Source organism: Opisthocomus hoazin, chromosome Z (assembly GCF_030867145.1).
Source record: "Opisthocomus hoazin isolate bOpiHoa1 chromosome Z, bOpiHoa1.hap1, whole genome shotgun sequence".
NCBI classification, from domain to species: Eukaryota; Metazoa; Chordata; class Aves; order Opisthocomiformes; family Opisthocomidae; genus Opisthocomus; species Opisthocomus hoazin.
In genome coordinates this window covers 2,276,094-2,300,853 of record NC_134454.1, presented here as the reverse complement: position 1 = coordinate 2,300,853, position 24,760 = coordinate 2,276,094, and the positions used below count along the sequence as shown (strand labels likewise).

Below are 24,760 nucleotides of genomic sequence, written 5' to 3'. Positions count from 1 at the left end.
AACTACAAAATATGACATCCGTATTACCCTCAGCTCCTTCTACACAAACCATGGAGAATGGCCTCTTGTGGAGAAGTGATGGATCCTTTTATAGGGAGAAAAGCAAAGGCAGCAAGTGTGATGGTGTTCTTCACCACACGGGAACAAAGCAAAGGGTTGAATGAGTTAGTCAGCATGGCAGGCCCTGTGGTAACACCTGGTCTGAAAGCTACCTAGCTGTGCATTCATTCTTCTCACTGAAACAAAGAAGTGTTTATACCCTCTTATCAAATGTTAAATAACGCCTGAGATGAGGGAACTGCAGGAGACGTTCAGTCTGGTTAGGTTAAATCAAGCCAACTCTAAAGGTAATGTTCCTGCCCAGGTGTGGCTGTTGGGCACATCTGAGTCAGAGCTCACAGCTGCCCTGCTCCCGTCTCAATCTTTGCCTGATCAAGAAACAGCAAAAAGGAGCTGAGAGAGACTCCATGCTATTAAAACACTGAATTTCCTACAGACGGAATATTTTCTTTCTTAAAAAAATGGTTATAGAACAATAACAGAATTCATCTCATGATCTTAAACCATGTGAGCACCACCTAGAGATGTAAAATTCAGCCAGTGCTGGCAGCGGACATCATCCTGCTGATCTGCTCTGAAAACGTTGCTGCACTTACAGTAAATCCCTAACCAGGCCAGTTGTGCAACAAGTTGAAGTGACACAAAGCATTAACGTTTATGGTGGTGAGTCAAAATCAGACAAACATCCTTCTTTTATAAGCTTTCTCACAGCATGTAGTAGCATGTACTGCGAGTAACGAAACATCTGTTACAGCCCTGACTCTCTTGCAACCGAGCAAGTGTTGCAATCATTCTGCAGAGCCAGGCTTCACATTAAGGCTTTAAGGGGCAGATGAGGAGTATCAGCAATGGACAATGCTCAACTCAGTTGATGCTGGAAGAATGAAATAAAAAAGTCTTCAAGACCGGGGTTTCCTGTACAGAATATAAAAAGTAGAGCATCACTATACTGCGAGGTGTCCAATACTAATTTTAACTCCAGACCGAGAGACTTCTTTCGGTGATACGTGCAGTTCATTCAGGTTCCCAGAACGCCCCTTTTCAGCAGGTGTAGGCATGGGCAGAAAAGTGAATTACGAAATACGCTTCGACATCTCGCTCTTGTGTGACGTTACCCACGACGCTTCAGACGTGGAAGGCTTCCCCTTCTGCACAGGCAGATGGGTCTCCCTGACTGCCTTGTGCTTCTGCACGTTGCCCACGGTGAAGCAAGGCTCATTTCTCAACCCCCACAGTGGGCAGACCACCACTGACCACGAAGACTTGGCCTGCTTTGCTCTGTAGCGTGACCAGCATAGACAGAGTCAACAGAATTCCTGGGAGTCAGAAATTTAAGACTGAATGCAGCAGAACACGTACCAATTACATACAGACATTCTCTCATTTCCCATCAATTCAAATGCACGCTTAAAAAGCACTTGTTTAAAGGCTTTGCTGACTAGAAATAGTTTCCTGTGTGTGTGAACTCTTTTGCATTAGACCCTAAAGATTATGTCTGCTTTGGATAGGACTGATGACTGTAAGCTGTGCAGTCCTACCAGCTGCTGCAGAACTGAGACACAGAAGTGGGGGTTCTCTTTTAAAGGGAGAGGTTGTTGCTCAGAGCTTGCCCTGCTTTAAGGCTCTAGGCAAGTTCCTGAAGCAGGTCTGAAAGGCTCTCATTTTCATTTACTGTATCTCTATACTGGTCTCAGAAATGTTCAGAGGAAAATTCCCTTGGTCTCCTGCTTTATTGTGCTTTTCTTCCAGAGTGTCTGTGCAGAAACAGGGTTAATGATTCTTAAAAGATCAGCTTGCTTCCCCCTCTCACTTCTGAAATACTTCCCCTGTATTTATTTTTCGAAGGGAGGAACTTTTCTTGCTCACTTACGACGCCAGATTACTGATCTAACTGTTTGCAATGCAACTCTTGAACCCTTCAATCAGAATGGGGATATCTGTGTAGCACCTACAGACATTACCAGAAAATTCAGCTCTTTGGATTTCCTGCTTATTTCTGACTGTGAGAAGAGCAAGAGAGTTTAATATTATGAAACCAGCAAGGTAATGCAGTCGACAGCATGCAGCTGCCAGCAAATTCACTCTTGTCCTTCATTTCCCCTTCCCGCTGTTTGTTTCAGATCATTGCATATTTTATCTTGTCACAATTTAAATTTCAAGCTCTCTGGCTCAATGCTGTGTCTTTATTTCAATTTGTAAAGTTCACAGATGATGGTACTCAAAAACCAGCAAGAAGAGCACAGCTTAGGAAAGAACAGTGTAACTAAAAATCTTTCTTTTAACAGGGTGTCTGCATCACCTTCCGGCCCCATCAGCAGCGAGAAGAAATAACAGACTTGTTTGTATGAAACGGACTCTATTGTTTTTAATAATCAGTGTTGCACATACAGGTTAATTAAAAAAGGTACAGTTTGTGAAATATGTCATCTAGTTACAAGATACAAATCTAGGCTGATTGCCATGGTATCTATTGGTGCTCAGCCACTGTAAAAAATTTAGTTTATTTTCTGATATACAAAACCTCAAGCGAACATTCATTGTTAAACATTCAGTAAAGGTCACAGCATTCTACTACACAGTTTCATATAGTGTTTTAGTGCAAAAGAAAGTACAAATATAAAAATACTGAGGCTTGAATTAAAAAAAAAACAACAACAAAAAACCAAGCAAGCCATGGAGTTAGAGGTGAGTGTCTGCTATGGGTATTCTTCTAAGCTCTACGATCTGGGAGTTAGCCATGCTGCCACCATCCTGGCTGCCATGACAAGATTCATTATCACTGATGCTGAGACCTGCACCTGAAACAGCGAAACAAACAAACAAACAAAAAAAGAATCAGTGAGAACGATATCCTGACACAGAAATGGTGATATCGTGTCCTGCTCCACTTTATTCCTATTATTGAAATGCTTCCCTACTCCACAGCAAGTTTCCTCGCAGTAGTCTACAATTCTGAATCCACAGATTGTAACATTATCTCACGTAGTTTTCTACCATTCAGATATGCTTTTTCATAATCCCACTTTCAGTCGCTTTATTTGTCGCAGTAAATGGTACAATAGCTATTCAGAGGTTGCCTTGAAATCAGAAGAGCATAAATCAAGGCCTTGCTTAGGCTGGGTTCATGGTCTGGCTGTTACAGTCTGGTATTTCCAAGGACTTCTTCATGAAGAATGGATTTTTAATGGTACAATTTCCCTGTTAAGCTATAATTCCAGCTGTTTTAATAGGATTGTAATTTCAACATGAGAAAAGACGCTGACTAAATGTTCTTTAAACCCACATTTGGCACAAGTTGGTGTATTGTGTTTTTCTTCTGCTGTGAGAGAATACTAGACTTTGGTCCATGGAAACTTCCAAAACATATTTGGAAGAGACTTCTGCAGGCCACCTTCTCCATCCTTTTTTCACAGGAGTTCTGCTAGCTTGTGGCTCCCTTCTTGTTTCTTGGGGGTTTGGGGTTTTTTTTGGGTGGTAGGTTTGAGTTGATTAATGTGAAGATATATCATCCTGCACTATTATTTATGAAATGTGTATTTTTTCAGACCACTTCTTTACAGACTATCAGTTGTAACTATAAACTTCAGTGCATTTTCAGCTCCTCTCTTTCAGTTGTAGAGAGAATCCTAAGCAATACACGGGTCTTGTTAGGATGTAGGGTGTCTAGGCTTTAACTTTGTTGAGAACTGCGCATCAGCTTAATTAGGCAAGCTGATTTCACGACAGACTCATTTCGGGCATGGTCTTACAGTGATGTCACTTACAAATAACTAGGGAAGCTACTTACTTGGGGCAGAGGTAGATCTGTAACTATACGCAGTTCAAGGGAGTTGCAAAGGAATGACATTTGGCTCAAAAAGACCCAAATGGGTTTTTCTGGGAGAACCAGTGATTTGGGTTTTTGTGCTAAAAAATAATTTCAGGAGTTTCTTTCAGTTGTACTGTGCATCTCTTATTTCTGCCTCAACTGACACTCGAGGCTTTGTGTCTTGTTCGGCAAAAGACAAGATAAAGGACATTTACTTTTTCTGAAATAATCTCATCATTTTCTGTACCCCTGTTGTCCCACTTCTACAAAGTTTTTTCCACAGCACCCTTCCTTCCACCACCTCCCAAGTACAAAAGAAGTATGGAAAAGGGAGAGACACTGGGATGCTCCTTTGCTGAGCCAAGTCAGGCTGCAATCTTAAATACGGTTTGGAGAACCTGAGCAGAAGAACCTGCAGGACTGGGCAAGATTTCGTGCAGAGGTCTGGAAGAAGTCTTGGTAGGGGCCAAAATTGGGTGCAGCGCTGCGTGAACCCAGCCCTACCACATCCAGGTGAAAAGCAGGTATTTCTGCACCACGATCCTTCCTGTAGCTTGTTTTGGTGTTTGAGTTGTGGAGTGAATGTGCATTCATTGACATCTACTACACGAGTCCTGTTCTTGGGTCTGTAGGACCCAAGCTCTTGAGAGACCGGCAACTACTGTCAGAGTATGACAAGAGTAAAAATCCATCAATGTACAGAGATACAATAAAAAAGACAAGAAGATTAGGCTCTGAATCTTTAAAATACTGGTTTATAAGTGTACCGAAGATGATTAAGCCATACCTACTGATTTAAATTTATATGCATATTTAACCTTTGAATTGAATTGTGGTCCTAAGAACTAAAAGCTGCTTGAAAGTCCTGGGAAAAACAGCAATTGCCTAAGCAGGTTATTTATATTTTTTTTCTTATCTTCTCTAAAACTGTTTGTTTTAGAAAGGAAATGTAACTGTAATAGAGAAGATAAATCAGACTGCTGTATTTACCATTTGGGGACGGAAGAACAAGGCAATAACCTCGAAGTAAATAGAATACTTTGAATGGAGAAACAAAACAATACTTCTTATGTAGCAACATCGACATTGGAATTCACTCAAAACATTGATTTAGGCTGAAGAGGGTACAAATTTCCAAAAGGGAAAAAATACATTATTGAAAATGTTTAAAATCATATTATATAAATATGATCACCCCGGGTTCAGATTTTAAAGTGTTGGGATTAGAAAGATATTTGTCTAACTGGTGGCTATACTGCAGTTATTCAGTACAGCGTTTCTTAAAGAATCTCCTGCTGGTCACTATAAAATGATCGGATATCGGTCTCACATGGTATCATACTATGTATATTCTTAACTCTCACATACATGCATGCTTTGTGCATGCTTTGTGCAGAGTAAGAGGAGGTTGTTTTTGTTATGGAGGTTCTTGTCAAGAACTTGGTAAACCAGAGACTGAAGTAAGCCACTCTGGGTGCACAAGGGCCCTGTTCTGCTGCTGATGCAAAGACAAACTGTGCGAGAGCTGATCCTTTTTAGGAACAAGAGCTGAAATGTAACCAGGATAACAGCTTATCAAACAGTCGGCAGACTGGGAAGGGTATGACTGTTTACACGATGGAGTTTCACAGAGTTCAAAGGTCCTGCTTGTTCTCAGATTAGAGCAGAATTCAAACTCACTCAGATCCCCAGAAGCATCTACTCCCCTAGAGATGCTCGAGTTGATTGGTAGGTACGTAGCGGGGAGCATTACTTTTCCCCAGTCTGTGAAGAGATTATTTTAAGAAAAAGACACAGGAAAACAAGGCCTTTCCTCCTTTCTTTTTGTACAAAGGACTAACCAGAAACTGAAAAGTCACCGCTCGCTTTCTGAGCCCGGTGAGATCCCTCCACTGACATCTGCTGGTGGAAGGATTTTCGTCAGGGCATTCCTACGCACCCTTCAACACCAGCTGTTATCACCTGCTTGTTCAGATATGTCTCAAACTTTCACTAAAACATTTCAATGGAGGCGGAGTTTGCTTTGTAATTACTGTACTCCTATCTCTGGGGAGACTTTTTATCTGGTGAGCACTTCCAGCTTGCTTTCTGAAACAGTCATGGTTTGTGTTATGTTTATATAATAAGATGTATTAGAAAGACATTAATAAGGCACACGGACCAACTTTTATTCTTCTTTCAGGGTTTTGACTTCACAGAAATGACACCAAGAGACATACAGACTCCTAAAAACAAAGTTCAGACTGGGCTAAAAATGCTTCCTGGATATTATACAGTCACGTTCAACAGCCAAGAGGTAGCATATCTGTGAGCAACCACAAATGAGAAGTTGACTGATATGCAAACTGGCAAGATTTTTTTCTGCGAAGTGATCCCTCCTAAACAGAAATGACGGAGGTTGATAAGGCAGGGGACGAACCCAGCACTTTGCCACCATCTACAATTCATCTGTGCTGTCACAGTTTCCAGGATGTCACAGTGAGAACCTTTCAGAATTTGAAATTTCAGATGTTTCCCCTAGTTCAGGATGCCCAGCGTAAGATGCTTAATTCTTGAATGGGGCACCTACAGTGGTAACTGCAAGGTTTGAAAAATGCTGACTTTGCAACCCTAGCTGAACTAGACTGAAAATTATGAGTTGGTTTGTACAGCTTTGTTATTGTAATAGCTGCATTTATGTGGCCTTTTTGAAATTATACAGTAGATTTTTCCAGGTATTCTCCACACAGAATATTTATTGAGGATTTATTGCATATGCCTCTACCAAGAGCAAAAATATACTGAGATGTGGATGTAGCAATATCCTCCACTGATAATGTCGGATACATATATGGAGACTACCATGTGCTAGGCTCCTGTTGTCTGCCCTAACTTATAAATGTCTGTCTTTGCAAACAGCTTCACAGAGGAGTGGGTCACCAGTCAGCACTGGAGGGGTTTGGGCCTCTCTCAAAGGCTTTGCTGTGTTTTGCATATAGACCTCACCCAAAGGAATGAATTGGTCCAGGTTTGTGCATCAGAGAAAGGGGAGGACAAGAGTATTTGTAGGAGATGGGTATAGGGATTGAAGCTCAGAGTTCAGTAAAGCTATTGTGCATTAATGGTATTTATGCTTTAGAGCAAAGCTGACGGACAGCTTGCTGCTTTGGGACTGACTTCATTTACTTCTGTTCTGTTGGCTCTCTTTCTAACTCCCCAGCCCTAATCAGAGTGGACATCCTTAGGGAATTCTGCTATATTGGGCTTTAGTTTCAATGATAGTAACATAGGACTGTGAAAATCAGGAAGGCAATGGTCTTCTTTAATTGTCTATCAATATAAACCTTGCACAGCAAATCAGAGGAAAAACAAGCTCTAGTCCAAAATGACAGCACTTTTAAAGTTAATTAGTGCAATCAACAAAAACTAATTAGTAAATAATTGTCCTTCTCAGTAGAAGATAAGCTTTTGATTCATTATAAGAGCCATAAAGTAAATATAATAAAATAAAAAAGCCAAATTCATAAACAGTAAAAAAAAAAATAACCACAAAACCACAGGTTTTAGCACATATCAACAGGCAGGACATGTCCCTAAATTGTTTCTTCATACCATAATTTTTCTGTAGTTCCCTTCACATAAACTGCCTCGAAGCTGGCTGGCCTTCCAAAAGATTCCCACAGCATAAGAGAAGAGGTGATACAGTGAGCATAGTGAATTCTAACTATGTATTTCTGTATAGACATCAACATACTTCATGGAAAGGAGGAATTAATTGGTAAGGCATTCAAAGGCCACGGCTTTATCATATAAGAAGTCTGGCTTTTGGATTTCTTGCACCAAACAAAAAATTCTATGGCCATGTGATGCAAAGCTTGCATAAAGCTAGCATAGAAGTTGGCTGAGAAACTGTACACTGCTGTCCACCTAATTTGCTAGAAATGCAGTTGTATGTCTTCATCTGATCCAGTCCGTACTTCAGGTTAATCTGTAATTAGGCCCAGCATTAATGATTATGGAACCAAGGGCTAAGTGCGCAGTTCTACGACACATTTCTTTAGCAATAAGGCCAAGTGTGCCAACACATCTATTTGTGGAGCTGCACTGCAAACTGCAAATTACTAAACCATTGCAAGTTAAAGAATAAAGTTGTGATGTGGGGGTTTGTTTGTTTTTTTCAGCCTGAATCAGCCATCCTTCATTTCTGCTGCTGACAGTGGCCAGCTGCAGTGCAAGGGTGGGGCAGGAGGACGGGAATGAGATTTTTAGCCTTGCTGTGATTATGTCCTCATTCTCAAGGATCCTGGCTGCCAGATTAAACCTTGCAGCTACAGACAGTGAGCATAAATTAAAGTAACCTCCAGATAGCTCTGAACTACATAAGCAGAAAGGACAGATGAAGTGCAAAGAGGCATAAAGACATTTTTGCATATTCCTCTGCTAATCAGTGCTGATCCTCAGCCAACCTTCAGAGTGGAAGCTAATATTTTAGCACAGCTAAGGCTCATTTGGTTACAGATTGACAGTTTTAGAGAACGACAGATAATGGAGGTTTCTGTTTCTGCTTATCAGAGGTAAAGCTCAAGAAGTAGCACAGCAAGCATTTCTACTCTTTCTCCCAGTTTAGGAGTGATAAAAACAGCTAACGAGGTGCAAAGCACCTTCTCCTGCTCTTCCAGTGGCTTGTCTGCTTGAGATGAGGAATTCTCAGCCTACTGAAATAAAGTCTGGACTAAAATGGTTTGAGAAGCACGGCTTACAGCAAATGACAGATAAAAGCAAGGCAGCAAAACCACATCTCAGCTGCCCATGCCTTTTAGTCTATTTAGAGAAGAGGTACTGGTCTTCCAGTTGCTGATGACCACTGCTTCCTTGGGACTGGGACTGATGTCAAAGGGCATCAAAAGTGATGTGGAGTGGCAAGGGGAGAGGGGGAGAGGAAGGGGAGGAAGAGGAAGAGGGAGAGGAGAAGTGTCTAACCTGAGTGGTTGCAGTTTCATGTGAGTATGAGCAACAAAGCAAGAGAGGAAGAAGAAATGTGCTGCCAGGACAGACCAGGAGACAGGGTCCTTTCAGTGCCTGCTACCTTAACTGTATCATAAAATTCCTGTCAGTCCACAGCTCAGTGAGTCCTTTAGCAGCACAAGCCTGTATTGCCAAACAGAGAAGACATCCCACTTTCCACCACCTCATCTCCCTTTTTATTGCTTCCACGTCGTTCCCTCCCTCATGCCATGGGGAGCACCATGACTCCTTGGCTATGCACTGAACTGGACTGCGAGCAGGTCTGGGTGAAAATAATAAAAAAGATACTATTTTCACTTGCAGAAAAGCTCACCTTTTTTGGTTTAAAGTACGTGTTGAGCTACAGCTTATATATAAGGTAATAGCTGCTAAACATTTACTTCGGTGGTTACAGCTGCTCTAACCTCAACACCGCCTCTTCCGTTTGCCTTCTTCAAATGTTGTGTGTCGGGCTGGAACCAGATGGGCAACTGGTTTGGCTAGAAACCGTCTTTTTTTGCCCCCATAATGTTGCCCGGGAGAGGTTTTGGGCACACCAAAAAGCATTGGGGTAAGATGGTCGTTACTTGAATCAGTAATGCAAACAAAAATATTTTTCTCCAACTGTGGCCTGAGATCTCTGCTTCAAACCACTTCAATACAAAAGGCTCATAAGAAAAAATGTTTCTAAAATGTTAATATTAAAATATTAATAAAATAATTTAAATAATATTAAAATATTATAAATAAGACCATAATAAAATCTAGGCAAAATAATTGAATGCTGATTCTAGACCTACTTCCTTAGAAGGACTGAAAACTAATTAACTAATGATGGAGCTAGAAGATTTATTAAAAAATCACTAAATGCTAAAGTTGTGGTGAATTATATTAACCATGAGTTTTAACTACTGCTGTTGCCTAGATTGTTCCTTGGGATTTAAGACTTTGTCTTCCATGGTGTGCAGAGTCTACTGCAGAAAATAGGTCAACTTATGTCAACTGAGCTGCTTAAGCAGTAAACACTGTGTGCGATGGTGGGAGTGTTAGATGTGAATGGCTTTATATCTCATTAACTATCTATGAATTTTCTGGTTTCCTTCAAAATATCCAGGAAGGAGTAAAAAAGTAAAAGTTATCTTAGGTACTTAAAAAAAGGTTTGCAACTTTAAGTGTATGCACCTAGATGTGAAAGTCTTGCCCAAAATCTTTAACTGCATAGCAAAGTAGAAGTAGTTTGCAAAATGTCCAAGAAAATTAGTAGGTACCATATAAATTTTGTGACAATTTTCATAAAAAATTGTATTTCTTAGTACCAGGCCAGTTATTATTCATAGAACTATCTTCATAATTAGTAAAGTGTTCTGCAATGGAAATTGGCTCAGGAGATAAAGTATCATGAATGTACTGAATAAAACTACCCCTTCATTAGCAGCATTCCGAGTCTTCCAACCAGTTTGACTGTTTTCCTTGGTGTCACTGTAGGGAACAAACTCCTGAAATTACTGGTGCCAGAGCACTTAACCGGCTAATGTCACCAGTATCTTGCTGTTGCCTCTTGCAAGGCTCAGTGGTATCTTCAAAGGTCGTTCAGATGACCCCCTGCTACCAAGGATGTCCATTTGTATTTCACTTGGTGCCTAGAGGAGGTGGGCTTGGGTTAGCATCTGCTCGGTCTTATCAGGTGATACTCTTTTGCCTTTGTGGTCATCTTCTCAGACATTCCCATGTTGACCTATCTTTGGATCACGTTTCACTCCATTTCTCCTGCGTGTGGCCATGTCTGGCCATCTATTTATATCACCATTTGAATAACCTGAAGTTTCGTTGGTGGAGTGGGTAAGAAGACAGAAAAGCAATACAGAACAGAGGGCAAAGCCTGGGATTTTGAAGACTTGAAGTCTAAGTCTATGGAGGGGAATCTGATTGCACATGATTTGTTTTGCAGGCGTAGTTTGAGTGTGGACACCTAGAGTGGCCTCCCCTGCTTCTGTCCTCCATCAGCACGGTCAGCCCACAACAGCTGGCTCTCGTGTTTGGGCAGAAGTCTATGCAGTTTATCTTTCCAGTGTACACTGTTTTTCAGGTCCAAATGTATATGATATAAATATTTTGTCTTACACTTATTGGGAGAATCAATATTTACGAAGCTACACTGTTCTCACAGATATATATATACATATAAAATAAAGCTAGGCATTTTATATACTCTATATATCAACTTAAAAAGAAAGGAAAAGAAGACAACTCAGCCCACGTCTAGAGGCAGCAAGTTAGCCGTTTAAGTATTTGGGAAAAAAATATCAGAGCCTCCAGTCTGCTGCCATTTTCTGTAGGTCTGCTTATCATCATGACTCAAAACATATTTTTGCAGATTCCTTCACTGTTATTTTAAATAGCCTGCACAGTATTTTTTATGGAATAGCAGTCCAAGGCAAAACAACTTTACTTCAGATTTTCACTGGCAATCGGATTATATTAACACGTCTCGTTAATTGGATTTCATGGAATGGTGACACCATTAGAGTGAAGAATAACATAACAACCTTTAAGAAACAAGGATAAGAGTCACTCACCAGTCTTTAGAGCAAATATTAGGTCATCAAACTCCTGTGATTCCTCATCAGCAACCAGTGAGCTGGTACTAAATCCTCCAGAAGGGTGGAAAATATTGCCATTTTGTGGACTTTGCTTAAAGGCAGCACTAGCTTGACTAGCAGGCTGCAATGATGCCCTCTCCCAGTCTGCAGGCACCTGCAAAGTTTTAAAAGACACAGAAATGCAGTAATCATCAAAACTATACTAAAAAAATGGGAAACTATGACCCGAGACGAACTCGAGAACATGGGATTTTGGAACCAGCTATTTTGTCACTTCCATAGTGAACAAGATAGCCTTTTTTTTTTTTTAGTTAAAAAGAAAAAAACCATATGTAACTCACAAGCCGTTTAACATGTGTTTATTATGCCTGTCCTAGCTATATCAAAAATATGAAAAAATATTGCTATTTCTGAGCATTAGCCCCTGATATGGAGAACTTTAAATTAAAGCACTCAAACATTCCAGGTCACTCCTCTCTTACCACTGCCTCCTACTCTTCTGGACCCTGCTTCTCCCTTCTACAGCCACTAATCACCGTTGGTTTCCATTGTGTGATCTACAGTTGGCAACCCACTGCTTCCCATGTCTAGCAATGCAATATTTTAAAGTACTTTGCCGGTCTTCGAAGGTTCTGGTGGTGGTATACAGCCTTACAGTTCCAACATCAACTTTGCTGTGGTTCATTTGCCCCTTCAGTTTAAGGTGGAGCTACACAAAAAATCAGAATTTCAGTTAATGAGAAAAGAGGTGTTTTTGCAAATCTATCTCCTCCCTAAATGTGATGAAAAGCCAAAATACTGCACTTTTTAAAAAAAATAGACTTTAGGACAATCAAACTATAGTTTCTTGGTTTACCACTCATCCACTCTTTAGGAGCTCAGGAACATAAAAGCTTGCCATGCAGAGCTGAGAAGCCATGCTGTCCTCTAAGATGGGGAGTGAAGCATCACGTCCAGGAGATGCTGAGAAGTTGAATAAATATAGTGGTCTGCCAGGAGGCAGTTGAGGCCTTCAAAATCCAGATAAAACTACGGTCAAGCAGGTAGAGAAATGGGCAAACAGGTGCCAGGAGAGCAGATTGGTTTCCAGAAAAATTATTGCTAGAATTGACACGGTCCCTTGAAATATTTCAATGCCATTAAATCGGTGTTTTTCTTGGAAAAACTGTTTAGCTGGAAAATTTTAATCAACATGCACATGTACATAGCAGCAAAAGCCACCTTTGTTTACTACAAGTAGTGAAAAGTGATACTAGCAGCATTCCTGTTTCAGCAACGAAGAGACTGAAAATCGTCTACCTCAAAATTTCTATTCTGTTCTATTCTATTCTATTCTGTTCTATTTCATGTCATTCCATTCCATTCCATGCCAATCCTATTTTATCCTAATTTTCTTCTAATTTTATTCTAATCTATTAAAATTTCCAGAATTCTTGTTCAATATGACTTTGGAAAACTAAAGACTTAAAATTCATCGAGGACCTGTAGTAAGCTGAAAGAATTAACCTGATATTTTGATTTCTCATGGCCTACTTTTGACAACACTAACCAGTCTCTACAACACTCCAGTAGAAAAGGGGAAATTCTCTAGATGGGATGTTACCAGTAAATTGTAAATTCCAAGAATATCACCATGGCTAAAGGTAACAATTCTTACGGTAAAAAAAAAAAAAAAAAGTAGAATCCCCCCCCTTCCCCAAAGCCAATCTATGATAATTAGCATCTCATTCCTGTGTATTACACTTCAGTGCTGCCACTGAAATCTCCAGGTATGTTTTCAATACACAAGGTAACGACTATAGAGCACTGCTACCTCTTCCATAGCACTGATGAGGTTCTGAGTGGACTTGCTGATCTCTCCACCTGCAGCTGGCAGACCACTGCCATGTGTGAAGAAAGCCGATCCTGGAGTTGTATGCCCATTCATGTCTACGGTATAACTTGCTTTCACAGGACAGCAAAGTTGGTTGTGCAGGATAAAATATACCACAAAGACATAAAGGCCCTGAAACAGAGAGAGAAAAAGAACATCAGGGTGTGAAATGCGGGGAGCTTAGATCAGAGTTTGAACGCCGTCATGGCAAGGTTGTGTATGCTACAGCAGATGCCTTCCCTTGCACCAGCAGTCTGTGCCTCAAAGGGCTGCAGCCAGGTTCTATGGGAAATAAGAGACAACGTCACTGCCCATCACAGATCTGGAAATTAAAAGTAAGTTCATATCCTGAGGCCTCCAGCTAAACACACACACATACAAAAAAAACCACCCACAAAACAGCCCAAAAGAGTCATTGAAAACGATTACTTGGTTGAACCCACACAGTTGCAAAGCAAAGCCAAGTTCCCAACAACAAGAAAACCAACTCGAGTTTCACTGTTGTCATAATAGTGAAAATGTGGTTAAGGGCCGCCCGTACAATAAGATTCGGCTGCTGGCCCCTGGCCACAATTCTCCATTTCCTTACTGACCTGCTGGATCTTTGCATTCTTGCCCCAGTTTCAATCTCGTGCAAACTGCACTGCTGCCGTCACAGATACCAAGTTGTAACTATAAATTAGACTCTCTGTGACATCCACTAATTCAACACTCTCTTTCATTTGTGATTACTACAAAGGCTCTGCTGTATGCCTCTCTAGTTCTTTCAAACTTGCTAATTTTGACCTTTAGACTTAGCCAAGAAAAGTATTATAACCATGCCTTTTGTTTGCAAAGAAATCCTGTGATTGAACTTTTGAATATGAAACCTCATTTTCTCTAATTCTTAAGTTGCACTGATACTGAGGGAAAATAATCCATTTTAATTGATTAATCTACTAGTTCAATAATTACTAAAGAAAGGGTTAACCAAAAGAATCACAGAATCACAGAATCACAGAATAGTAGGGGTTGGAAGGGACCTCTGTGGGTCATCTAGTCCAACCCTCCTGCCGAAGCAGGGTCACCCACAGCAGGCTGCACAGGACCTTGTCCAGGCGGGGCTGGAATATCTCCAGAGAAGGAGACTCCACAACCTCCCTGGGCAGCCTGGGCCAGGGCTCCGTCACCCTCAGAGGGAAGAAGTTCTTCCTCGGGTTCAGCTGGAGCTTCCTCTGCTCCAGTTTGTGCCCATTGCCCCTTGTCCTGTCTCTGGGCACCACTGGAAAGAGTCTGGCCCCGTCCTCCTGACCCCCACCCTGCAGATATTTGGAGGCATTTCTAAGGTCCCCTCTCAGCCTTCTCTTCTCCAGGCTGAACAAGCCCAGCTCCCTCAGCCTCTCCTCGTAGGGGAGATGTTCCAGTCCCCTCATCATCCTTGTAGCCCTCCGCTGGACTCTCTCCAGTAGCTCCTCATCTCTCTTGAACTGGGGAGCCCAGAACTGGACACAGGACTCCAGATGAGGCCTCACCAGGGCAGTGTAGAGGGGAAGGAGAACCTCCCTCGTCCTGCTGGCCACACTCTTCTTGATGCACCCCAGGATGCCATTGGCCTTCTTGGCAGCCAGAGCACACTGCTGGCTCATGGTTAACCTGTCGTCCACCAGGACTCCCAGGTCCCTCTCCGCAGAGCTGCTCTCCAGCAGGTCCACCCCAAGCCTGTACTGGTGCATGAGGTTGTTCCTCCCCAGGTGCAGGACCCTGCATTTGACTTTGTTGAACCTCATCAGGTTCCTCTCTGCCCAACTCTCCAGCCTATCCAGGTCACGCTGAATGGCAGCACAGCCTTCCGGTGTGTCTACCACACCTCCCAGTTTGGTGTCATCAGCAGACTTGCTGAAGGTACATTCTAACTCTTCATACAGGTCGTTGATGAAGAAGTTAAACAAGGCTGGGCCCAGTACTGACCCCTGGGGGACACCACTTGTTACCAGCCTCCAACTAGACTCGGCTCCGCTGATGACAACCCTCTGAGTTCTGCCATTCAGCCAGTTCTCTATCCACTTCACCGACCACTCATCCAGCCCACACTTCCTGAGCTTCCCTAGGAGGATATCATGGGAGACTGTGTCGAAAGCCTTGCTGAAGTCAAGGTAGACAACATCCATGGCTCTCTCTTCGTCTACCCAGCCAGTCATGCCATCGTAGAAAGCTATCATATTGGTCAGGCATGATTTCCCCTTGGTGAATCCATGCTGACTACTCCTGATAACCTTCTTTTCTTCCACTTGCTTCATGATGGCCTCTAGGATAAGCTGCTCCATCACCTTTCCCGGGATGGAGGTGAGGCTGACCGGCCTGTAGTTCCCTGGGTCCTCCTTCTTGCCCTTTTTGAAGATTGGACTGACATTGGTCTTTCTCCAGTCCTCGGGCACCTCTCCTGTCCTCCAGGACCTCTCAAAGATGATGGAGAGTGGCTCAGCAATGACATCCGCCAGCTCCCTCAGCACTCGTGGGTGCATTCCATCGGGGCCCATGGATTTGTGGATGTCCAGATTGCTTAAGCGATCCCTCACACAGTCCTCCTCGACCAAGGGAAAGTCGTCCTCTTTGTAGGCTTCCTCTCTTACCTCCGGGGCCTGGGATTTCTGAGGGCCGGCCTTGGCACTGAAGACTGAAGCAAAGAAGGCATTCAGTAGCTCTGCCTTCTCCGCATCCTCCGTCACCAGGACACCCGCCTCATTCAGCAGCGGCCCCACGTTGTCCCTAGCCTTCCTTTTGCTGCTGATGTAGTTGAAGAAGCCCTTCTTGTTGTTTTTGACATCCCTTGCCAGCTTCAATTCCAGGTGAGCCTTGGCCTTCCTCGTCGCATCCCTGCATGCTCTGACCACGTTCCTGTACTCTTCCCAAGTGGCCTGTCCCTCTTTCCACATTCCATGGACCTTTCTCTTCTGCCTGATCTCTGCTAGAAGCTCCTTGTTTAACCATGCAGGTCTCCTGCCTCCTTCGCTCAATTTCTTTCTCAGGGGGATGCATTGCTCCTGTGCATGGAAGAAGTGTTGTTTAAAGAGCGACCAGCACTCATGGACCCCCCTGCCTTTGAGAGCCCTGGCCCATGGGATTCCTCCCAGTAGCTCCCTGAAGAGGGCAAAGTCAGCCCTCCTGAGGTCCAAGGTTTTGATCCTGCTTATCGCCCTGCTTCCTCCACGCAGGATCCTGAACTCGACCATTTTATGGTCACTGCAGCCAAGTCTACCTCCGACCTTCACATCCTCCACCAGTCCCTGCTTGTTTGTTAACACAAGGTCCAGCAGTGTGCCTTTCCTTGTTGGTTCCTCCACCACTTGCATCAGAAAGTTATCATCGATGCTCTGTAGGAACCTCCTGGATTGCGCCTGCCTAGCTGTATGGTCTTCCCAGCTGATGTCAGGGTGGTTGAAGTCCCCCATGAGAACCAGGTCCTGTGACTGTGAGGCTGCTTGCAGCTGCCTGTAGAAGGCCTCATCAACCTCCTCCTCCTGGTCAGGTGGCCTGTAGTACACACCCACCGTAAGGTCACCCTTATGAGCCTGTCCCTTCATTCTAACCCACAAGCTTTCAACTTGTTCCTCATTTGCCCCCAGGCCAAGCTCAATGCATTCCAGTTGCTCCCTCACATATAGAGCAACTCCCCCACCTCTCCTTGTTGGCCTGTCTTTCCTAAAGTCTGTAGCCATCCATGACAGCATGCCAGTCATGCGAGTTGTCCCACCACGTTTCTGTGATGGCGACCAAGTCGTAGCCGTCCTGCTGTATAATGGCTTCCAGCTCCTCCTGTTTATTGCCCATGCTACGTGCATTGGTGTAGACACACTTGAGCTGGGCTGTCCACCTCACCCCTGACCCTGGCACGCCAAGCCTGGGCTCGTCCCTAGTGAGCTGGGCCATGTCCCCTTCCCCCTTCGAACCTGGTTTAAAGCCCTCTCAATGAGCCCCACCAGCTCGTGGCCAAGAATCCTTTTTCCCCTTTGAGACAGCTGCGATCCACCTGTCGCCAGCAGGCCCGGTGCAGAGTACAGAAAGACAATTTCTGGATTCTTCCCGATTGCTGCGATACAATTACATTTTCATTGTTTTTTGTAATTCACTTTGTCCTCTAGACCCCTGAAACCAATTGTACTAAACAGAACAATTTATTGGAAAGGTACCCATTGGCATGAAAGTAATAACTAGGATTATAAATAGTAAGGTGTTTAATTATAATTAGTAATTATGAATGGAAGGAATTTTGAAAATACATAGAGACTGCAAATACCGAAGATACATGTTCATTTCCATGCCTATGAAGCAAGAACAAGTAGCAGCACTTTATGATCGACAGATAAATAATTTCTAATGCCAAAACTACATGAGAAAACAGTCTGGTCCAAAATGACACATAATAGAAGTTAATTGGATTCAATGAGGTTTCAATCTCAGCTGGCCGAACACTGGAAATATCCTCATACAGCTGCTAAAAACCCTTACAGGTCCGTGTATGCAAACCAGAAAACAAAAGTGTTAACAACAACTGTTCTGAGAAAACAGTTTCCCACTTCTCTAAATTATTGTTTTTTGCCACGAGGACCCAGAGCAGTTAACTCAGAGGAACCATCTTTGTGATACATGTAAGTAAATACATTCCAAAAAACTGATGCAAACACATGTTGCACTTAAGGGACACTAAAAACGAATGAAAATGTCCTTTCATTCTATAAACAAATCCAAAGACTCTGATGTAGGTCAAGCATAATGGGACCAGCAAATGGATTTCTTTTAATTTAAGTTGTTTAATGGATATGAAAAGGATGAGAAACCCAGGAAAAACAGATAACAGCGATGACACTGAATTCAGAGCAGCCTCTGGCACTTTGGTCTCTGAGGACCTAGCCACAAAAGCTACACACACGTTTCAAGTGGTTTTGTACTTTTCAAGAAAACTGCTGAAAATGCTGCACAGCCCTGTCTTGCAGAATTGCAGGGACATCAGGCATTATGCAAGGCCCATGCTATGTCACTCGTCTGTGCAGCCCCAAGTGTGCACACTCACCCTTCTAAAACAAATAAACACGGAATGGAGAGCCACAATTATCTCCTTAACTCAGCCTGGTGTCCTGATTTAACTCTCTGTGTGCTTTGGACGGTGCTGTTCCTGAGGAACTACTGTTGCACCAGAAACACAGCAAGGTATTCTGACACCCAGAGCATCTTTGCAGCCCCTCCTCACTGCTGCCACCCCTTCTGCTCCTCGCTGTTGTCCTGAGACACAGACTCTTCTGGGCAGCAGGAGCCAGCATCCCTGAGATGTATCACCTCGCGCAGCACTCGTGCTGTAGCCCACCTTCTCCCAAGGCTGAGAAGAAACTTCAGCATGTGCAGGTCAGAGAACTCCCACGTACTGGTGCAGATGGGTGGTGAGACAGCTCCTCTGGGTCCTTCCATAACAAGCACATGGACCTGAGGAGGTTATTTGATTTCTAAGGATAGGAGGAGTCACAGGCTAGTTAGCTAACAGAAATAAAAATTGTGAGTTTTACTTCTCCCACTCTCGTGAAATATTACGGCAATGCCTTACAAAGAGAAGAAAACTCAACACTTCCAAGCAGGTTATACATTTACACAGGAACTGTGTTGCTGGGCAGAAGATTTCTTGCTGAGCTGGACAAAGGATGGAACCTTCTTTGCCCCATACGCCTACCCAAACCTAGAATCTCAAGAAGATATGCTCTGCAGAGGTGACTTCCTACATGCCATCACTGTGGTTTCGTCTGAAGTATCAAAAGGGTTTTTGTGGTCTTATTCTCACTACCCCGTGTCTCTACTAGAAACCACTGCAGACGAAGTTTTGGAAATCAAAACAAGGCAAATGGTCCCACCCAAATAACACTGAGTTCCAAGGATCACATACACGAAGATGCCACGGATCAAGTCATATTGATACGTGCTTATTTTAGCACCAGCAGCTGCCGTGCTGTTTCTTCCGAAAGAGCACGGGCAGGATGCAGAAAGTCAGGTTGTGTCAGTGCAACCACAGCTTTCACAGTCTCAGTGGGTTTTTTCAAAAGCTCTGCCTTGAGAATTGAATTGTCCTTCATCACTATTCTGAAGCTCATTACAGTTTTTTTTCACTTCAACTTCTAATACTGTAAAATTAGTCTTAAAGTATTATGAAAATAAGGCTGTTGGCACTGTGATATATGTTTCACTGTGTTTATCACATGAACAACTTTGGCCAAGCTGGCACCACTCTGCTTTTCCAGAGACACACAGACATTGTCCTTGCTAGTTGGACCAAGCATAAAATGCAGAAAATAGTCAAGTTCTGTTGACAGCCTACCAGATCTGCAGGATGTTCAGAGACGAGACCTACACACTCCAGAGGGGTGGAAAGAAGACTGGTCTGGGTGTGGATATTAGTAACACAGCCAATGACATCTCTGTTAAAAATGTGGTAAATATTAATTTTTTATTCTTGAGAAGATTTCATAAAAAAGCCCCAACCTAACCCCAAAAACTCAACCCCCAAACCTCAGCCTAGTACCAATATCCTCTGCTGTCGCATATGAATGCAGAACCATTCTCCCCAGCTCACAAGGATGTACAGGGAGGCCAAAAGAAACGATTTGGTCTTGGAGTAAAATGACTGATTGCTAACCTGAGAGCTTGACCTGGGCTGTATGGAAGCCAGTGGAAGCCAACTAAAGAACTAGGACTCCGTAGGATTTAATACTGCATAACTTCTGTGCAGTGGGCCCACGGGGCTATTTACAAAACATTTTACCCTGTGTCATTTACGTTACATTATGATAGTAATATTAATACAATGTCACAGTGAAATATAAGAGGAAAAAATGTTACTGTGTGACCTGTGGAGGAAGATGAGAACTACTTCAAGCAGATGATGTGGTTGTCCCTAAGGTGGGAGCACAGACAGGCAGCTTAGAGTTCTTCTCAAATGTGGTGGCTGCCTGAAAAATGCTTGTCAGACATTGTCAGTAAAAGCTGCAGGTCGTTTCACTGATATATGCTGATGGAAGACAATTAAGCATTTGTTATTTCACCTCAGCAAGCTGGTCTGTACGTCTACTGTTCTGCACTGTTACGTCAGGGAAAAACACATCCATACAAACCACAACCCCGAATGCCTGAAGAACAGCTCACATGCAAAAGATGAGGAGGGGACTGGAGCATCTCTCCTGCAAGGGAAGGCTGAGGGAGCTGGGCTTGTTCAGCCTGGAGAAGAGAAGGCTGAGAGGGGATCTAATAAATGCTTATAAATATCTGCAGGGTGGGGGTCAGGAGGACGGGGCCAGACTCTTTCCAGTGGTGCCCAGAGACAGGACAAGGGGCAATGGGCACAAACTGAAGCAGAGGAAGCTCCAGCTGAACCCGAGGAAGAACTTCTTCCCTCTGAGGGTGACGGAGCCCTGGCCCAGGCTGCCCAGGGAGGTTGTGGAGTCTCCTTCTCTGGAGATATTCCAGCTCCGCCTGGACGCGGTGCTGTGCCCCCTGCTCTGGGTGACCCTGCTTGGGCAGGGGGTTGGACTAGATGACCCACAGAGGTCCCTTCCAACCCCGAACATTCTGTGAAAAGAGTCCCCTGAGACCTTTACAGCCAGCGAGGTAGGAACAGCTTCAATGCTCCTCTAGGTTACGCTAGATAGTTCACCCATCCTCTTTCGGATTTGCTGTGGACCAACCTGATCACCTTTTGTGACTGGTCCAGTGGACAATGTGAGGGTGGTGGATGACATCTGCTTTGAGTTTTGCGAGGCCTTCAGCATGGTGTCCCACAGCACTCTGGTACCCAAGTTAGGACATTGTCATCTAGTTGGGTAGAGCACTGGATGGGTAGAAACTCCAGCAAGTCCAGTGGAGGGCCACCAGGATGGTCAGGGTCTCAAGCACATGCCCTCTGAGGGCGGGTTGAGGGAACTGGTCTTTTCGACGTGAAGAAGGATCAGAGGGGAATTAATAGCCATCAACTGCTATTAGCCTTCCAATACACAAGACATGGTTACCGAGAAGACAGGGGGGCATGGCAAGAGGATGGGAGATACTGGTCCTAAGCTGAAAGAGGGGAGGTTCCTACTGGTTATAAGGAAAACGTATTTAATTTGAGGGTAATTAAGCACTGTAACAAGTTGCCCAAGGAGACTGTGGAAAGTTCTCTACAGGGGAAGAAGGGAGGTTTTTCCTGGTACATTTTATAATTTGTGGGAGGGTTTTGTGCATGTATGGGTGTGAGGGGGATTCTCATATAGAATCACAGAATCACAGAATAGTAGGGGTTGGCAGGGACCTCTGTGGGTCATCTAGTCCAACCCTCCTGCCGAAGCAGGGTCACCTACAGCAGGCTGCACAGGACCTTGTCCAGGCGGGTCTTGAATATCTCCAGAGGAGACTCCACAACCTCCCTGGGCAGCCTGGGCCAGTGCTCCGTCACCCTCAGAGGGAAGAAGTTCTTCCTCATGTTCAGATGGAGCTTCCTCTGCTTCAGTTTGTGCCCATTGCCCCTTGTCCTGTCTCTGGGCACCACTGAAAAGAGCTTGGCCCCATCCTCCTGACCCCCACCCTGCAGATATTTAGAGGCATTTCGAAGGTCCCCTCGGAGCCTTCTCTTCTCCAGGCTGAACAAGCCCAGCTCCCTCAGCCTCTCCTCGTAGGGGAGAGGTTCCAGTCCCTTCATCATCCTCGTAGCCCTCCGCTGGACTCTCTCCAGTAGCTCTTCATCTTTCTTGAAGTGGGGAGCCCAGAACTGGACACAGTACTCTAGATGAGGCCTCACCAGGGCAGTGTAGAGTGGAAGGAGAACCTCCCTCGTCCTGCTGGCCACGGTCTTCTTGATGCACCCCAGGATCCCATTGGCTTTCTTGGCAGCCAGGGGCAGCTTGATTTATTTATTCTGTGGAGTGACAGCTTGAGGAAGCTAGTAAATTAAGGACAGACTTGCACAGCTGTCAATAAAAGGACAGGATACATTTCACACTTCATGAGATCACATGCAAACCTGGAGGATGGGTTCACGGAAAGCTTTCATTGCACCCTCGTAGTCTCTCTGTCTCTTTATCCTCTAATTCTGCGTGTTCCAACTCACTGTGCTGACACTACTGTATGTCTAAATTTGGAAACTGAGATAACTCTGCTAAGACTAATAACTTAGGAAACAGCAGACTGTAGGCCATCAACAAACCTCTTCATCATCTCCTTTTCACACACTGAGAGAAAACCAAAATGTATCCCATGATTTTAAATTGGTAAGAGAAAGGACTTTTATTGCTCTAACAAACACAAACACAGCAAGGCATTAAGTTTAAAAAAAATAAACACAACAAACACAAAACCTATTACACTTCGTACTTCTCACACAAGCATTGTATTCCATGCCTGAGATACCCTACCCTGAAACTGCAAACACTGTTTTTTCAAGGAGAAGTGTATTCAGAAAATGTCATCTATTTTAGAGGAATAGTGTTCCTGTTTATAAAAGCAAAGTATCTTTGCAGGACTTTTGGTAAGGAAAAGTGATTTGAGCAGGTCCTCAACCTGTTTCAGGGTATGCATCAGCACAACTAACAAAAATTTGGTGCACTCTACAGAGGCACTCTTTGAGTTCCTACTTTAATGTGGAAGATATGATTTGATAACTCTCATGTGACTACATCACTGAAAGTTGTTTTTTCAACAGAGAATATTTTAAGTGAACTCAAGGCCTGTGAAGAAAGATAGTATCTTGTGTTAGACCACAAAATGTCCTCTGGGTCCAGAACTGGATCATTCAGATGCTTAGATCACCATGGTTACAACATCACTGTTATTTTTCATTTATTGGTGCCAGGTGATAAAAAAACCCCAAGAAATCACGCAAAGCTGCCTCTCTGCCAACAGAAGAGTTTTCTTCACTCAGATCATCTTTTGAGACTAGCTGTCTGCAGTCACAGTAGAAGAATTTCCTCATGATGGTTTATGCTTTGGTTAGTTTCACTTTAGTTTCTTTAATCTTATCAGGGTGAGATTTAATCTTATTCTCCGTCTGAACTAAGCTAATTTGCTCTTGGCAAGCAGTCCTAGAAAGTCCTTTGCTTGTTGGTTTAATGGCCAGGCTGTCCTTCTTGGGCGGCTGTCGATGGCCACAGGTGCTGCTGCTGCAGCTGCTGGTGCACCTTAACACCTACGCTGACTTCTCGTGAACTTCCCCAGGGATTTCACTGATTTCACTGGAAGCTCTTAGGTTGCAGAATTCTCTTTTCTCACATAGTTTTCCACCACTGGCCACTCAAAATCTGATTCGGATTAACACGGATTTACATAACAAGTGCCTAATGCTTTTGGGAAAATTACTGGTCTGATTAATCCAGATAATTTGCATGTTTTGCCATGTTCAGGAAGGTAGTATCTACACAGCAAAAAATGTCTCCCAGTGTTGAAGGAACCATATTCAGGAAATTATAATCAGGACCATTGTACAATGCATGATATATATTTGCCATTGTTGTCTTTCCTAGTCTCTTTTGGAAGAAAATTAGCCATGGAACTCAATGTTCACATGCACAATTATTAACGCTAACCAAGTGACACACATAAAGCATACATAAATCTCTGTCTCCTCCTGCAAGTATCCTTACATTCAGAGGTAATTATGAAAAATTGCAGGCACAGCAATTTTGTGCACGCTTAGATATCAAAAAGCAGACTTTAATGTACATTTTATTTTCCCCTATCTTATTCAACCATATTTTCCACTGAGAACAGCTTGAAGACCTCTTACTGGTGTCATCATGACAGAAGTATCATCTAAGTCACATGACACTACATCCTAAGCCACCGCTTAACATCTCCCACTCATAGCTCTCCAGATTTATTAACCTTTGAAATGTAAATCAGATCCTTCTGTTTACATCTAACTGTTTTTCTTAGCATTCAGAGTGACTGTTGTAAAAGCCATGTCCTTAGCAATGTAACTCTGCCAACTGCTGATTACACTTAATAAGCCAACTTTGGACCCGCATTGTATCATCAAGGGTTTGACTGTTTATTTGCCATTAAGCATCGGTTTTGATGAAGCTGTTATCATTCTTGTCAATCATTTCTCTATCACAGTTTCTATTGGGAACATTTACTTTGCTTCCAGAGGTATTTACTTTCCGTTTTCCTCTGTAGGAAATGATCTGAGTCAGTTACAGCTGGAGTTCTAAATATTCACATCAAAATCAAAAGCCAAATATTAATGTCACTGGGGACTGCAAAACTGATACCATTTTGCTACGCAATACCGTAAGACCACTTGTTCAACCAACCACCACGACCACTACTGTGTACACACACACATGCACAGAAGCCACCACAAAAATGACACGAAGAAAAGTAATAATTCGTATATCTGTCTTTAAGAATTCATTTATAGGTTTGTATTAAGATAGATATTTTGAGTGCTTTCTT

At 43.3% G+C, this 24,760-nt stretch overlaps 1 protein-coding gene across 1 annotated transcript in view; it reads right to left on the bottom strand.

Annotated features, from left to right (window-relative positions):
- Positions 1-2,456: 2,456 nt before the first annotated feature.
- ADGRV1 (adhesion G protein-coupled receptor V1) overlaps positions 2,457-24,760 on the bottom strand; it is a 313,027-nt gene continuing 290,723 nt past the window's right edge. The window contains exons 88-90 of the mRNA XM_075411234.1: positions 13,265-13,456; positions 11,428-11,605; positions 2,457-2,858 (exon numbers count right to left, since the gene is read on the bottom strand). Coding sequence (XP_075267349.1) covers positions 2,740-2,858; positions 11,428-11,605; positions 13,265-13,456 — 489 coding nt within the window. The 3' untranslated portion in view covers positions 2,457-2,739. The remainder of the gene's footprint in view (positions 2,859-11,427; positions 11,606-13,264; positions 13,457-24,760) is intronic.